This window comes from Hemibagrus wyckioides, linkage group LG06 (assembly GCF_019097595.1).
Source record: "Hemibagrus wyckioides isolate EC202008001 linkage group LG06, SWU_Hwy_1.0, whole genome shotgun sequence".
Lineage (NCBI taxonomy): Eukaryota > Metazoa > Chordata > Actinopteri > Siluriformes > Bagridae > Hemibagrus > Hemibagrus wyckioides.
The window spans coordinates 12,033,122-12,050,650 of NC_080715.1; the positions used below are offsets into that span (position 1 = coordinate 12,033,122).

The 17,529-nt window shown below is 41.0% G+C and overlaps 1 protein-coding gene across 4 annotated transcripts in view; it reads left to right on the top strand.

The window, feature by feature from the left end:
- Positions 1–14,348, top strand: part of hdac4 (histone deacetylase 4) — a 170,106-nt gene extending 155,758 nt beyond the window's left edge. For all 4 annotated transcript variants that reach the window (XM_058391174.1, XM_058391176.1, XM_058391177.1 and 1 more), the window contains 5 exons: positions 2,651–2,769; positions 4,158–4,291; positions 10,504–10,588; positions 10,710–10,851; positions 10,936–14,348. In XM_058391174.1, coding sequence (XP_058247157.1) covers positions 2,651–2,769; positions 4,158–4,291; positions 10,504–10,588; positions 10,710–10,851; positions 10,936–10,975 — 520 coding nt within the window. In that variant the 3' untranslated portion in view covers positions 10,976–14,348. The remainder of the gene's footprint in view (positions 1–2,650; positions 2,770–4,157; positions 4,292–10,503; positions 10,589–10,709; positions 10,852–10,935) is intronic.
- Positions 14,349–17,529: the final 3,181 nt, after the last annotated feature.

Below are 17,529 nucleotides of genomic sequence, written 5' to 3' on the forward strand. Positions count from 1 at the left end.
GGCAGCCATCGGCATGCCTGTGGCCTGCATGTAAAGCATCAAAGCTTTTGTGCATCGTGCTCCAGACACAGGAGAAACACAGCCAGGCTTTGCTGTGGCTGCACGAGCGAAGTGTAGCGTCAGCAAGTGTCACCTGTGGCAAGTCTGCCTGAGGCTGCAAAGAGATGGAGAAAAAGACTTCTTTCCTGCTAATGAATACATTTTCCTTGTTTCTAGAGCTGTCTAAAATATTGACTTAAGACCATCAATGGTCAGTCAACACTTTTTCCAAAATGAGGGCGGCTGTTGTGAGACTGAATGTTTTATGTGTAGCCACAAAACAAGCCAAAACATGCATTGACCGGAGTCACTGTTGACTGTGAAAATATGAAGTATTTTCAGCTTGGAGGACTGTGATGCTCTGACCAACACTTCAGAAAACCGCTATACTTTATAGCATATTCATTGGTTCACCCATTGGCAACCCCCTCATTCCTTGCATTCATTGTATTGTAATGCCATCAATAGACCAAATGGTACAACCTTTCATAATCACAATAGAAATTTCCCTAACTCCAGGATCACTAAATTCAGCTCGGAGATGGGAATGATATTGGACTGTGTGCTACACATACAAACTATGCTAGTGCAGAAGGGGATCTGAAGCATGAGGCTTGACTGGACTTCAGCCATCTTAGGAGCCAGATCTCTGTCACCAAGCCCATGCATCCAAGTACCATGTTCCAGGGGTCAGCAAAGTACAGCTCCTTACAGCTGCTGCAAAATATGTGCAATGTTAGCCATTGCTGCTGATGCATTATACTCGCATTTAAATCCGAGACATGGCTATAGCTACGGCAGCCAAGCTACTTGAACCAAATCAAATAAACTACATTCATGACACAACCCCAAGCTGCATTAACAAGACCTGTGTTAAATGTACTTAAACATCTTTGACAGTTATGGAACAGGACAGCGTTCCCCAGTACAAAAAATAAAGCCCAAGATTTGACGTCAGCATCGAGACGAATCAAAATGAGGCAGATAGAATGTTGTTGCATGCGTATTATTATTTATTTTATTTTTTTTAAAGAATACACTGTAGACCATTACGGGTATTTACAGACTGACTTCAGCTGCGGTACTTGTGGACAGGTTTCAGCTGTGCAAGACCTACCCACATCTAAAGAAAAGCAACACAAAGCCGGCCTATAATCTGCCTACACCTCCACTGCAGCGGCGAGCTGAGCTCCAACCAGATCCTCAGAGAGATCTCTGACTGCAGCCCTACCAAACCCCAGGCAGATCCAGTTCCTCTCCAGCTGCAGGTCGGCCAGTGAAATGCAGCATCGTAATGGCGCTTAATATAGCCTCACAGCTGGCTGTGCTTTAGGGATACTGGGACCGGCCAGCCGGAGGTTATAGTCATAAGCTCGGTCATAATATCCTCCTGCCCAGGCGATACACATATCTCACGCTGGTGTGTGCTCTGATGTTCCTTACCCAATGATAACATTCACTGTGCTTTATGGCATGAGACTCAGACAGGAGAGCATACGATTGTTAACTTTTATTAAAGTTCTAGAGTGAGAGAGGACTGATGGGAGAGTTTTAATGCCATATGCCGGCCATGCTCAGTCTCGCTGTCATCAGGTCAGCTCAGCACACTGGGTGAGTCAAACCGAGACGAGGAGCTGTGTTCATTGCAGTGGCTCTGGGCTAGGAATCACAGCCTCACCACAAAATGGACCATTAAACCCACAGTCCTTCTATAAATCACACATTGACACTGAGCATGTAACTTGAAATCAATGTAAGTTATTTCCCCCTCCTTCAGAACGTAGCTGTGTGTATGGAAGCCAGCTAGAGATAGTAAAAATTAGATGCTGGTAGAAATTAGTCAGTGTCTACGGTTCGACGGTTGATCCAAACTACACAGTTAACTTATCAGTTTGTATTTGTGCAGTAACTTGTGCAGGTCTGTGAAGAATAAAGCAGCCATCATTTTCAACCACTGTGCAGTGCAAGAGAGAAGCTCTCTCAAATTCATGCATGTAAAATGGGAAATTTTGTGATTTTTAGGTAGATGGATAGATAGTCAGACACACATCTCACAATAATGGTTATGAAGCTTTTAATAAAATAGCCGATTTTTTTGCAGCATTTGTTTGTTCATTCTATTTCATTATTATTATTATTTTATTTATTTATTTTTTCTGTAAACATTTTGTTTGCTTTGTCTTATAGCACTTACACTGTAATTAAAAATAAATTGAATGGTCTTCATGTGTGATGCGTTCATTTGTAAATGACTAGTAATTTTTTATGAAATAATCTTTAAATAATCTTTTTTATTGTACTTGTGTACATCATGATGCATGGATTTGAGAGAGTTTCTGCCTTGTACTGCAGGGTGGATAAATATGTTTCTTGTTTTTATAATTATCGTCCTTTTTTTTTTAATATATCGTGTTATTCTTGTACATTTGGGCTATAATCAAGTTTATCCCTTGTTTCTTCCACTAGTTTTTGCAGTGTTAATGTATTTATTGAAGTCTTGTTTTGCTGTTGAGTTTTGCTGTAGACATTAGGTCATTTATTTATTATTTATGTTTTTTATTTTAGGGAACTGAGATGGATTATGGAATGTATGTCTTTATCTTCTTTGCAGAACGATAGTGATGCCTATCGCTAATGAGTTTGCTCCCGACGTGGTCCTGGTTTCGTCTGGGTTCGATGCTGTGGAGGGCCACCCGCCACCACTGGGGGGATACAAACTCTCAGCCAAATGTAAGTGGTCAAGCACCCTTTACTCTGACACATTTGTACTGCAGCACACACCAGCACAGTCTTCGCTCTCCTCCCACACACCAGGCTTTCACGCAACATAACAAAACCATGAGTCACTAATATAGAAGTCTCTCTCTCTTTCTATCCCTCTGGTGTCTCTTTTTCTTCATTGTCTGTGTTTGTATCACCTCCTTTCTTTTTGTGGCCTTAGAGAGAAGAGGAAAATCACACTTATTTTTCCATCATACTTTCTTTCACACACAACCCATAACTAAGAATTGTAACTCAGTAAAATATTTTCATCTCATTCCTAGTTTAAGCCTAAAATATGGGAAACCATGTAAGACCCCAAGGAGTAATCTTTATCTTATTACAAATCTATCCATATTAGTTCAGCCCTCCTTTGTAGATTACATCTAACTGCAAAAATGACCTCATGTCAGTCGTTATGCAAGTGGTTTAATGCCTGTGTAGTAAAGAATAAACACTGGTTTGTTGTTGAGTGGAACCTTTGTTCACATTTTTGCCTGCATTTGCACCAACATTGTTGATAAAGTCCACTTTCAATCTGATTGTGATGCAGAATGGTCTCATATCAGCCCAATAGCCTGTGACAAGACCCATTTTCCTACACACACACTCTTATCTGGACCTCTGTACAGTCTTCCATACACACGCTCGCTTATCTAGACCTCTCTGGAACCAGGATATCTAGATATCTGGTGAACACACAAACATGCACATTCATGTGTGTGCACACAAATGTACATAACCATACAGGCTTTGATCTGGATCTCACCAGAGGATTGTGCACGCAGTCGCATGTTTGGTGTTCCTGAACTAAACACACACATTTTCTCCACACAGTATCCACGTAGTGGCCTTTGAAAATGGAAATATAATGAATTTTGTGTCTAGTGCTCATTAGACCTTTTGTTCATTGTCTATATATACACACTGGTTCTAATTTGTTGTACCATGTTGTCCAGGCCGATCACGAAACGGTACATCCCCTCCCTTTATATCTCACTCTCTTTTTCTTTGCCCGAGTGCCTCAAGTGAATGGAGCAGAGTATTTGGGCCCTAAATTGAAGTCTGAGTTGGTTAGAATAGGATGCATATAGTCAAACAGATCAAAAGCAGCCTAGAGCTGAAACTCTGAGCCACATTTATTAAAATGAAACCTGCCTTTTATTATATTTTTAGGCTCTCTAAATCCTGGGTGCCTTCTTTACAAAAGAAAAAAATATGATGTAATACCCTTCTTTTCCTCCTTCTCTTTCTTTCCCCCGCTGCCTCATCTTTGGCTCCTTTGATGGAGGGCCAAGTGGCAAAGCTCTGGGGTAAGCTCTAAACACCACTCACACTTCCTTTCTCATTCACTGCAGGTTTTGGCTACCTGACCAAGCAGCTGATGGGCCTGGCCGGCGGCCGCCTGGTGCTCGCCCTCGAGGGGGGTCACGACCTCACTGCCATCTGCGATGCGTCTGAAGCATGTGTTTCTGCTTTGCTAGGAAACGAGGTAAGAACATACTGTAGAGCTGCACAAAATAGGGTCAGGGATTGTAGTGCAGTAAAGGAGTATAGATGGCTCTTCAGTCTGACAGAGAATATGAACTTGATTACAGGGCATGTTAAAGCCTTCAGCAATTAATGTTTTCCATTCTGAGTTCATTGTTGGGAATAAAATGGCTGCCAGGGTTTGTAACCACAGTGTAGCCTGGCACTTGAGACACTGTAGTCTCATTTTCATAGAAAGCTTTACATGACACTATTAAGTTACACTCTAAGAATATAGTAATCATTTAAACTGCTTTAAAATGAAACGAGTGGAAATGTGGTATCCTCACCAAATCCTAGATTAAACTCAACACAAGAAACATAAAAATAAATCCCTTTAAGAACATGACCAGTTACTCTGCAGTTTGTTATGGTTTAAGGAATGGATTTAACTATATAAATATATATATAATGACGATTTATATATATATATATATATATATATATATATATATATATATATATATATATATATATATAAATATATATATAATGACGATTTATATATATATATATAAAATGTAAGTACCAAATTAACCAAATTGAGCAAACTGTCCCTGCAATAAGAGATTATAACTTATAATTCAGCTCCAGCAGATGACTTTAAAAATACAGTGTATTCTTTGTTTTGTGGCCTATTTCAATTTACTTTTTTTTTTCTTAACATTAGCCATTTGGTCAAGATATTTTAGTATACAAATCAATCATCTTGCTCTCTTAATTTTTTGTTTATACAGTGTTCCCCTCCTTTCCAAATTTTCTTTCTTTTTTTCTGCCAATCATACATTTCCTCTCCCTGCCCTCTCTCCTCTGCTCGTTCATCTCATCTTTGCTGCACAGTGTAGGAGGAAGCTCCCACTACAGAGGAGTAACAAGAGTCAAGTTGAAAAATTGGAGGTTAATTGTGGAAGTGTGTTCCCTCTTGAACAAGCTGTTCTCTGTGATTCATGGCACACAAAGGATTACACTCAGTAAAATGAGGGTCTTACTTTTCTCTCAAGCTGATGGCTGGAATCATGTATTTGGCCACGATAGATCCGAGTTTTTCCCAGCACACTGTATGCCATCTCTGTTCTGGTTAAAAAAAACAAAAATACAAATTTTAGAATCATGTATATCCTGTTGTGTGTTGCAAGGATTAGCACACGGTAAAGCTGCAAAAGCGTTCCTTGTTGTTGTGTATAATTGACAGGACAGCTACAGCACCAATGCTTGGGACATGAAGTACTATAGTTCATGGGGATGCCTTCATGGTGGTTACTTTAATTGGCTGAAGAGAAAAGCTGCTGAAGCCATCTGCTTTGCCCCTAAGAGACCTTTCAGAACAGCTAATAGAATCCTGTCCACAATGCAGAGGAATCTGAAATCACCCTAGCTCCAGTTCTTGGGCTGGCGTCACGATTTTTTTTTATTTATTTATTTTTTTTATTTATTTTTTTTTATTTTTTTTTTTTTTAGAAGTGTTGTTAACAGAGCATGATTGTCACTCCAGCAGTTTTCTCAGTCGGGTAAAGTTTTCAGGGTTTTTTTTTCTTTTGAGATGAGCTTGTGTATATAATATAGGCCTGGAGCTGTAATAATAGAGCAGTTTCCAGTCTTCTGAATGAGGAGAGAAGTTAACAGAACAATAAGACTGGCTGAGGAAGCTTGTCAAGAAATTGCCTGTGAGTGAGCTGTATTAGCTCCATAGGCCTCTGAAACCTAGAGAAGTGGAGGCTAGAGGATGAGCTCGAAGTTGGTCGACAGCTTAATGTTAATCAGTTTATTTAATTGGATCCCAGCTTCGAGATCAGTGTCTCAAATATGGCAACAGCAATGTTAAGGGTCTGCAGAAGACAGGAAACAGGGAGCAGGTGAAAAAAAAGACAGCAGCCGAGAGGAAAAGAGTGGAATTGTGGTTAAAAATAGAGCTATCACTGATCCAAAAAGCATCAGTGTTGCTCTGTGGATATATTTCAGACGCCCACACTGATCAGTCACCTTTGAGGGGGTGTGATGGGTGTAGAATGTCAGTTAAAGTATAGTTAAAGACATACTCGACCACCCCCTACCCCCCGCCCTGCTCGCTCTCTCTCCCTCTGCAGTCCAACAGTGTCCCTGGTTCACATCTGCAAGCTGTTAAGCTCACACTTTATGCAGATGGGGTCACTAACGGAGAGCGAGATACAGAGATGAAGTAATCAAAGGAAATTAGGAATCATTTGAAGTCGAACGGAAGCTGTCATCATAAAACAGCCCCAGTGTTACTGAGATATTGCTGTGCAATTTTTAGGGGCCCAAACCTGCTTCTCTCACATGTAATCACATGCCTCCAAACTAAAATGACATCACTGCTGTGACATTAGGGACAACAGCCCTCCACAACATCTCAGTTCAACTCATCTCGGCTCATTAGCCGAGTCCAAATGCTTTGCCGCCATGCAGCATAGCTGCACGCATTGCGTGCCAAATTCAGACATGCATGATTAATAAGTAACAGTGATGTTTTCTGTGGCATGTGTTCATCGAAAATCTGGCGGGGGTTTTCTTTGTATCCGAATAAGTGAAAATCAGCCATACGTTTCATTTGATGACCCGAGCAGCAAGTATCTCAGGATCCAAAAACTCAGGGTTGAAATCCCCAAACTCGATAACAGATCAAATAAACAGAGAGTATGGCCTGTAATCAGAATTTCAGGAAGCAAGTGTTTTATCACGGTCTTTACAAAGACTTCAGTGTAATAGAGTTGGAATGCTGGCCACTGATTCGTGATGAGGCAGATAGAACAAGAGAGGGAGTGTGTATATGTGTGGGTACACACACGCTCTAGAGTGTGTTGAATACTCTTATGGGAGCACAGCTGCTTCAGCTGGCCTGAGCCCTAAATTAACCCATCATACTCATACATTTTCAAGCACACACATTTTGATCAGATTTTTGAAATCTGATTTATGGAGACCTCTTCTTGCTATCTCCTCGTGCTATTCTTTATAGAGAAGGAAGGTGGGGATGGTTTCCACCACTGCCTTCTCTTATGTGACTGGTCATTATGTCAAGCATTTTACTGTCGGCTCCACTGTGAGAAATATTCTGTTTTATTGGAAGGTGAAGCAGTAAAGACAAGGAGTCTCTGCTATAATGAGGATTGTGTTACCTCCTCCAAAAAAAGGAGAGATTGCTCGCAATAAACCTCGCCAACACTGGCTTGTTTTTTTGTTGTTGTTGTCGGGTTTTTTTTGGGTTTTTTTTTCTTTTCAATTCAGGTTTTTACTGACTAATTGAAAGCCTTTTCAGGTTAAATACCTCACGAATGATGCAGGAGCTCTGACAATAGTCAACTCTGAACTCATGACTAATTGGTGAATGTGCACTAACAGATGTTGCTCTCCGACTTGTGGTTCCTAGTAATTATTTGATAAACAACAACTTAATAGGCTAATTGTTACCAGTCACTGATGAGGTTATCCATGTGTTTACCCAGCAGTTACTGTAAACATGCATATTTATCTCCCAGCTCCAGTTCTACCCAGTGGAAACGCACACCAAGGTCACAAATTATTTCATGCAATGTCATTTTGTGAATTAAACATAATATACAGTAATCAGTTAGGGCAGACCTTGGAATGTTTCTAATAACACAGTAACAGGCATTACCATGAAATGTACATAATTTATGTAATGTTCTCAAATGTTTACATCCTACATTCTCTTAAATCTGTGTAAGATGGTCCCTTGGAGCTTTGGGTTGTTAAAGGATCTTCTTCCAAGCTTGGCTTCTTACTTTGCACGTTTTAAATCGGGACTCGTGGGTTTGGATTGCTTTGGAGATGACGACAGATTTGGTACCATACTAACAAAAGTTATTCCTTATCTCTGAATCTGTATGGGTCCTCTCACTTAGCTTGGTGAGTTGGAGGAACTCCAATAAACCCCTGTGTCATGGGGACGGCCTTGCATTCCATACCTGCCGAGCTGCTTGGAGAGTGCTGACAAGACCCATTAAAGTTTATAGCAATGCGCCATAGTCATCTTTCAAACTGATAGACAGACTGGCCCCTATGGCCTGTGCCAGAGCAGGCAAGGGTTACACTCTCAGCAGGGTCTGGAGGAGGGATGGGGCAATGGGAGGAGTAGGTTGGGGGTTAGTGGGTCAAGGCTATGTTGGGGTGCAATGAGAGATTTCTGACAGAATGTGAGGAGATTGGCTGAGGCTGGAAGTGAGCTACAGGGAAGCGGCACAGCAGGGCATCATGAATAGATGACCACCTGGCTTTACAAACACAGAGATGACTGATTACCTTAACACATGGGACTCTGCACAGGGGCACAAATCATGCCTGTTTTAGTGGAAGCAGAACCCTCTCCACACTGAAATGTCTGGTTACGGTGCGCCCTTTACAGCACAGGTGCCAAACTCGAGAATGGGGTTGGGCACTCTTCTGTTAGAGCTTGCCATACTTCCAGTCTGCTTAATGCCAGTGGCTCAACACTGAGCTCTATTGTCTGGCATGGGTGCTCTGTCGGCCAGCCACATCCCTTGGGCTCCACTTCAGCCTCACATTTAACTCTGGCTTTCTTCATCTGCATTTGCAAGGTACTGAACGTGCATGGCAGATGTCCACGAGCCAAGCACGAACACTTCTCCATTTAGTTCTTTTTTATTTGTAGATTATTGTTTGATTAGGAGAAACAGTGCTGTATTTGTACGGGACTGAATTTCACTGTACTTCTTATTCTCATGTGGTATATGGAAGGAGTGCATTCCTTCCTTGGTTCCCTGTTCTGGAAAAGGCATGTCTCTGTTTCCTCTCCACCTTTCCTCCTTGGACACTGTAACATTAGCCTCTATCTAATTTTTTTTTTGACATCCTTTTTAATTCAGATGCTGCCTGTAGGTCAGGCCTGTCTTCTTTATTTACATTTTTTTTACATTCAAAGATTTTGGCCATCACAGCTTTAAAGGCATAAAAATGAATTGTTCCACATCAGTGATGGAATTTTTGTCTCCTTGCCATTTGCATTGGGCTCTGGCCACACTTGTGCCCTTGTAGTTTGACAAGGAACAAAACAGAGTATTGTGGACTGTGTGTGCTGAGCCAGGATTGTTATAAGTGAAGTGTTGAGCGCATCTGGAAGTCTTAACTTGGACTTACCTAAACACCACACTATTGTTTCAGCCATATCACAGATTAGTGCCAGCTAAGCAGCAATACTACAATAGCACTGCAGGTAAACCTGCCAAACAGACAGCAGTCCTGCAGGTTACCCTGCCAGTCAGACACCTGTCCTACAGGTAACCTTGCCAGATACCTGTCCCACAGATTACCTTGCCACAAATAAATCCTTCAGCAAATCCTGTCATATGGACACCAGTCCTGCAAATAACACTGTCAGGCGGACATCAGAACCTTAGATAACCCTGCTAAAGAGATCCCAGTCATACAGACAACCTTGCCAGACAAACACCTGTCCTGCAGATAACCTTGCTAAACAGACACCTGTCCTGCAACTAATCCTGCCAAACCGACATCTGTCCTCAGATAACTCAGACAAATTAACACCAGTTCTGTAGATAATGTTGTCAAACAGACACCAGTCCTGCAGATAACCCTGCCAAATGGACAGTAGTCCTGCAGATAACCCTGCCAAACAGATATCTGCACTGCAGATAAGATAACCCTGCAAGACAATTGCTGCCACTGCGTGGACAACAGTAAATTGTTAGCATTATTTCTAGGTGATATCCAGGAGTCTAACAGACCATAACTGGTGATTTGGAAGGGGAAGTGCCTTCACCTGTCTGCTATGGTATTGACATACCATAATTGTGTACTTGTCAGCTTAATTGTATTGTAAAAGGCCAGTGAGCATCGTCTTTCAAACAGTTTTCTAACCCCTGGTTTTTCCATAAAGCAACCATTTTCAAAATGGGGTAAATCCAGCCCTGCTGCTAATCCTGCCAAGCGGTCACCAGTATTGCCACTAACAGCTGTAATGGCTAAATGCAGGTCTTTCACCTAGCTATTGTTTTGGCAGATACAAGTTGACTAATTTGTTTGTTGAAGTACAGTGAGAAACAATTGTTAAAGTATGTATGTGTATCAGGGCTGTTTATAAAAAGTAGTGAAATTTCAACCTGAATGCAGAGCCATGAAAACAGTCAGTGATGTGATGTTCTGAACTCTTTTCCATAGCTGGAACCACTACCTGAGAAGGTTCTTCAACAAAGGCCCAATCTCAACGCTGTGCGCTCCATGGAGAAGGTTGTGGAAGCCCATAGTAAGTGGACAACTTATGCTCAATGCCAGGACAAATATTTGAATATTTATTTTCTTGACAGAACAATCTTTGTATTTGATGATGATTCTAAGCATTGTCCTTTGCTCCATGTTTGTTGAAGGTAAGTACTGGCGCTGTCTGCAGCGCAGTGTTTCCACGATGGGCTACTCCTTGATTGAGGCTCAGAAGTGTGAGACAGAGGAGGCTGAGACTGTAACCGCCATGGCCTCATTGTCTGTAGCCACCAAGAACATGGGGAAAAGGTGGGTTCCATTGTTGAGCAGCAGTGGCTTTATGTGTAAGTGGTGTTGTCAGTTACAAATAACACGTGTGTCTATGTGTCTAAGGTCTGAAGAGGAGCCAATGGAGGAAGAACCACCACTGTAGATGACAGGTGACCAACTTGACTGGGTGACCTCCTTGGCTCACAGCCTCTCACTGGTGTGTGACCTCACTCTGCTCTCTCCATATGTTTCATTTTGGCCGCTCCAGGCTCCATGGCACCGCCGCCTCCGAGTGCCTTTTCAGCACAGAAAGCAAAACAGACCGAAGACGTCTCCAAAAAAATCCAAGCACACCAGTGTGGAAAACCTCCGCAGTTTTAGTCTGTCTCTGTCTAGAGCAGGGTGTGTCCAGGCCTCCCTTCTGCTCTGTCCACACAGACGCCTGCTTTCAAACAGGATGTGGACTTGCGTCTCACTGCTAGAAGCGAGAGCTGGTGCTTTCAAACAAACTCTTCTTTTCATGGCCACTAACGTCCGCATGGTTTCAACTGTGGACATTGTCACGGCTGTGTCCTCGTCTGGTTTTATTTCTTGTCTCTTTGGTTATTTTATTTGGTTTGTCTTTTCTTGAGGAGGGAAAAGTGACTGGTGCTGTTTCATTCCGAATTGGGAAATTTTTTGAAAGTTACTTCTGGATGCTTTGCGAGATGGTTGAGAGGAGAGGCCGGAGACATGGGCAGGGTGGAAGAGAGGTAGAAAATGTAGAGGATGTGTGGAAGAAGGCTGACGAAGCAGCTTGTCTGAAACCCCTCTAACACACACACAAGAGAGACACTGAGAGCTTGTGCCTTTTTTTACAGAGCTGGTGGATTTAATGATGATTTGAGAAGAACATTGCCTTAAACTAGTTCCATAAGGGGAAGGCCATCGGGTCCTTCCGCCCCCTCCTCCATTTTTTTTTCCAGGAGCGGAATGGCTGGAGGCCCGAAGGACAGAAAGCCCTTTGCATGTTTACCAGGAATGTCCTGCAGACTTGTGCGTGTCTCACACACATTATCATCATTTTATTGGCAATTTATTTTCCTCTGCATTTTTTCAATACTTGCTTTTGGACTTAACTTTTAAATAACCAAGAAGGTAGTTGCCAGCCATATCCGGGCAAACATTGTTGGAGCAGTTTTCAATTGATTTCTTTAGTACTTTTCAGAGCAAGTGCAGCCCAATGTAGCTACTTGTTCAAAAATCTATGACCAAATCTATACATCCGTCTCCGTTAACTCGCATGCACTGTTACTGAACACCATTCCCAGTAGACCAGTAGAGGAACGCAAACTAAAAGCATGAGATCTAACCAGTACTTCAGTGCCACTAACTGCAGGTGTACATGATAGGACTGTTAACACGTTTATCTTCTTCTACAACTTTGTGGTTTATGAGACAAGTTGAATGATTGAACTATTTATATTTTTCATGTATTTCTCACAGCAGACATTAGACTTTTTATAGTTATGAATGTCACAGTGTTCATATTCAGATTCAATTAATAGTGCTAGCTAATCACCGATAATAACCTTCTGTCCAGATGGCCACTTTTCATTGGCATCTTTCAAATATGAGCAAAAGGGCTGGAAAACAATTTTAAAAATATACCGTTGAGCCTTCAGATGTTCCAGCAGACAGAGTCGGTGCTGGTGTCCAGCGTGATGTTTCCTGCATTCCTAGCAGCACGGCAGTGGACGTCCCTACAGATTTCACTACAGGCAGGTGCTACTGTCTGAGTGTGTGTGTGTGTGCACGCGCGTGTGTGTGTGCGTGCAGGCGTGTGTATGTGTGTGTACGTTTGGTTGTGCGTGTTACACAATCCAGGAAGTAATCGGACCACCAGCCTTCACCCTGTTAATGATGCTAAAACCATAGAGATGGCTGTGACACTCCTCGCATGAGTCTCTGAGCTGAGTGCATCCTGTAGGTATGGAGCACCTGCATGGCAGCATATGTATGCATTTTAATGATCCATTTACCTGTGTGTGTGTGCGTGTGTGTGTATGTATGTGTATATATATATATATATACAAGCATGCTCGCTGACGACTTCATTCACTTTGACACTGAACACATATCACACTGTGGACTGATGTAGATGGGCTGATTTGTTTGAAAACCCCAACTCATGTTCAGCCTCATGGCAACTACCTTTGTCATTGTATGAACTTACGATTCTTTTTTTTCTTTTTCTTTTTTTTAATATTCTCATACGAAAGATGGGAGAAGGGCATATTAACGAAGGAGACATGACCTACAGTCACAATTGTTCTTAAAGTCTTATTGGTATACCGCATGACTACTCCATTCTGCCAGTTTTGTCTTGTTTTATTTTTTTATTTTCTCGTCATCTCAAATCTTTTTTATACTTATTTTATTTGTTTTTGTTTCTGTTTCTTTTTGATTATCGTTTTTCCCTGTTACACTCTGTACAGTTGACAATGTTGTTTTACATGCTTAAAGATCGTAGTTCTTCTCTTAGAGAGCAGCTTTTTACACACATGCTGGGGTTCTGGTTTTCTTTGGGAGGGTGAAATTGAGATTTTTACTTTGTATAATGATTCCAACAATTGTGTATTTACTATATGTTCTGTTTATAGTAGATTTATATATATATATGAAAAAAAAAATGATCTATAGATATATATTATAAAAAAAAAAACAAAAAAACAATTACAATCATGTTTGGAAAAAAGAAAAAAAAATTTGGAAGTGCAAGGTGATATGCTCATATAATATCTGCTCAGTGTACACTCTCTTCTCTCCTCCTGGCTGCTGATGGTTTAGCACTGCAACGGTTCTACATTCACAATCTCACGGCACTTCACGATGCGGCGACTTTTAACGCAGTAATATCTACTGAAAACATCTTGCTCAGTGAATGTTCTGGCAAGTTTGTTAGTTTAGACCAAATGAAATTTAGTTCTCTTTTTTTCTGATGCATCCAAATTCTCTGTGCAGTTGATTGTGTATTACGCAGCTGCTTGACTTAAAGGCACTTGAAGTAAGATTTACTTTGTTATTGTTGTACTGTAGCATGATCACTAACTTAAAAAAACAAGGAAAAACGCTGCAGTTGTTTCTTAGTTCGTCACGCCTCGGTGATTTTACTGAATGATTCGCACTAAAAATGTCAACGATGGAGAGTTTCGCTGAAGCTTTAATCAGTGTTCTTAATGAAGTAGCGGCTCTGACGGCTCACTTGACCAGAACTCACACATCACTTCACAACAACAGTCTGAACTATGGCAGCCATTTTCTTTCTTCTTTTGTCTTTTTTTTTCCCCCCACCTCAAACAGAATCTTTGTATATCTGGGTTTTTTTTTTTTTCTTTTTTCTTCTACCCAGCATTCAGATAAATACCGAAAAAAAAAAAAACCACACATTCCATTCATTTTGATTTTGTTCCCATTTATTTGATCATTTGTCATTCCTGCTAATTTGCCATTAAATCTGGGCCTAGCTTGTTTATTCAAAGGCCCGGGTAAATTTCTGTATCGTTCTCTTTCCTCCACCTCTGCATGGTTTGTGTCGGCATGCCTGTCTGTCCTTGTAACATATTTGCACAACCGATGAGCACTGTAGGACGAGAATTTTTCCAGCATCGGAGAACGGCTTGGGACACGACTGCTTTCTTGTCTGTTCTGTGATCAGGAAGCAGAAAGAACGATGCTCCTTGTGTCCAACGTGCTTTTTACTTGTTAAAAAAAAAAAAAAGAAAGAAAAAAAAAAGGAATAGAGAAAGCTAAACAATTTCAAAACATTTGATATTTTACAAAACAAAACTATCTAGCACTTGTGACATACAGACAACAGATTTTATTGTATTTATGTAGAACTTTGTTTTAGGTGAACTACACACTACATATTATGCCTGTGTGATTTTATAAATATATATATATATATATATATATATATATATATATATATATATATATATATATATCCCCTTCTTTGGATGTATTTTTGGGTTGAGTGGAGAGCATCTGGAGTCATCAAAGGGCTTTTTCCAGATGTTTGACAGGTATGTCATCCTCAGCCTGTACTTCCCTTTATAGCCAGTAATATATCTATGACCACTGTGGCTCGAGAGCAGTTCTAGGTTTACAGACGTAAGAAATGCATATTATTTTTATCACTTTGTTTTGATTTTGTTTCCATTGTTACAGAAGACATTTTCTTGGGACCTTTGCTCTAACATTTGTCTTTGACATCAACTATAAAGTATCTTGTTTTGGAAAATCACAATGTCTTGTTGTTTTATTACACCAATCACATTTACTCAGAAATCTATTTTTTTTTTTTTTTTGGAAAAGAAGCATTTACATATACCTGCACTCATTGTCCACTTTATTATGTGCAGGTGTTTATTAAATTATTAAATATACAGGTGTTCCTAATAGATAGATACACAGATAAAGTTGTGTGTGTGTGTGTGTGTGTGTATATATATATGTATATATATATATATATATATATATATATATATATATATATATATATATATATATATATACAGCTCTGGAAAAAATAACAGACCACTGCAAAATAATCAGTTTTTTCTTACAGGTGAATGTATTGGTTTTTTTGTGAACTGCTGACAATATTTCCCCTAAATTCAAAATATAACTCTTGTTATTTAGAGTGTATATTTAAAGGAAATGACAACACATCAAAATAACCCAAGATCATGCAGTATTTGCAGAGCTTTAATAACTCAAATAAAACAAAATGCAAATCATTTGTAAACAAATTGTGTTAATGCTTTGGCTAAATAACATTAAGAAATCAGTATTTGGTGGAATAACCCCGATCTGCATGCGTTTTGGCTCCATGCTCTCCACCAGTTTTTCACATTGCTGTTGGGGAACTTTATACCACTCTTTTTTGCAAAAAAGCAAACAGCTCAGCTTCGCTTGATGGTTTGTGACCATCCATCTTCCTCTTGATGACATTCCAGAGGTTTTCAATAGGGTTCAAATCTGGAGATTGGACAGTGGTCTCTTTTTTTTTTTTTTTCCCCCAGAGTAGTATATATATACACTATATTGCCAAAAGTATTCGCTCACCTGCCTTGACTCGCATATGAACTTAAGTGACATCCCATTCCTAATCCATAGGGTTCAATATGACGTCGGTCCACCCTTTGCAGCTATAACAGCTTCAACTCTTCTGGGAAGGCTGTCCACAAGGTTTAGGAGTGTGTTTATGGGAATTTTTGACCATTCTTCCAGAAGCGCATTTGTGAGGTCACACACTGATGTTGGACGAGAAGGCCTGGCTCTCAGTCTCCGCTCTAATTCATCCCAAAGGTGTTCTATCGGGTTGAGGTCAGGACTCTGTGCAGGCCAGTCAAGTTCATCCACACCAGACTCTGTCATCCATGTCTTTATGGACCTTGCTTTGTGCACTGGTGCACAGTCATGTTGGAAGAGGAAGGGGCCAGCTCCAAACTGTTCCCACAAAGTTGGGAGCATGGAATTGTCCAAAATGTCTTGGTATGCTGAAGCATTCAGAGTTCCTTTCACTGGAACTAAGGGGCCAAGCCCAGCTCCTGAAAAACAACCCCACACCATAATCCCCCCTCCACCAAACTTTACACTTGGCACAATGCAGTCAGACAAGTACCGTTCTCCTGGCAACCGCCAAACCCAGATTCGTCCATCAGATTGCCAGATGGAGAAGCGCGATTCGTCACTCCAGAGAACGCGTCTCCACTGCTCTAGAGTCCAGTGGCGGCGTGCTTTACACCACTGCATCCGACGCTTTGCATTGCACTTGGTGATGTATGGCTTGGATGCAGCTGCTCAGCCATGGAAACCCATTCCATGAAGCTCTCTGCACACTGTTCTTGAGCTAATCTGAAGGCCACATGAAGTTTGGAGGTCTGTAGCGATTGACTCTGCAGAAAGTTGGCGACCTCTTCGCACTATGCGCCTCAGCATCCACTGACCCCGCTCCGTCAGTTTACGTGGCCTACCACTTCGTGGCTGAGTTGCTGTCGTTCCCAAACACTTCCACGTTCTTATAATACAGCTGACAGTTGACTGTGGAATATTTAGGAGCGAGGAAATTTCACGACTGGATTTGTTGCACAGGTGGCATCCTATCACAGTTCCACGCTGGAATTCACTGAGCTCCTGAGAGCGACCCATTCTTTCACAAATGTTTGTAAAAACAGTCTGCATGCCTAGGTGCTTGATTTTATACACCTGTGGCCATGGAAGTGATTGGAACACCTGATTCTGATTATTTGGATGGGTGAGCGAATACTTTTGGCAATATAGTGTATGTATCTATCTATTAGGAACATCTGCACATTTATGCATTTATCTGATCAGCCAATTATGTGGCAGCATGATAATCCATAAAATCATGTAGATACAAGTCAAAAGCTTTAGTTAAAGTTCACATCAAACATCAGAATAAAAATTGTGAGCTTGGTGACTGTCACATGGTTGTAGGTGCCATATGGGCTGGCGTGAGTGTTTCACAAAAAAAGCTGATCATCTGAGATTTTCACGCACAACAGTCTCTAGAGTTTACACAGAATGGTGCAAAAAACTTTCCTGTGAACAGAGGGTCTGGGGGGGGGGTGTAATGTGCTTGAGGGCAGGAAATGATCTTAAAGTATGCCTTTGTACAATCTCAAAAGTATTTTTTCTCTGACTTTG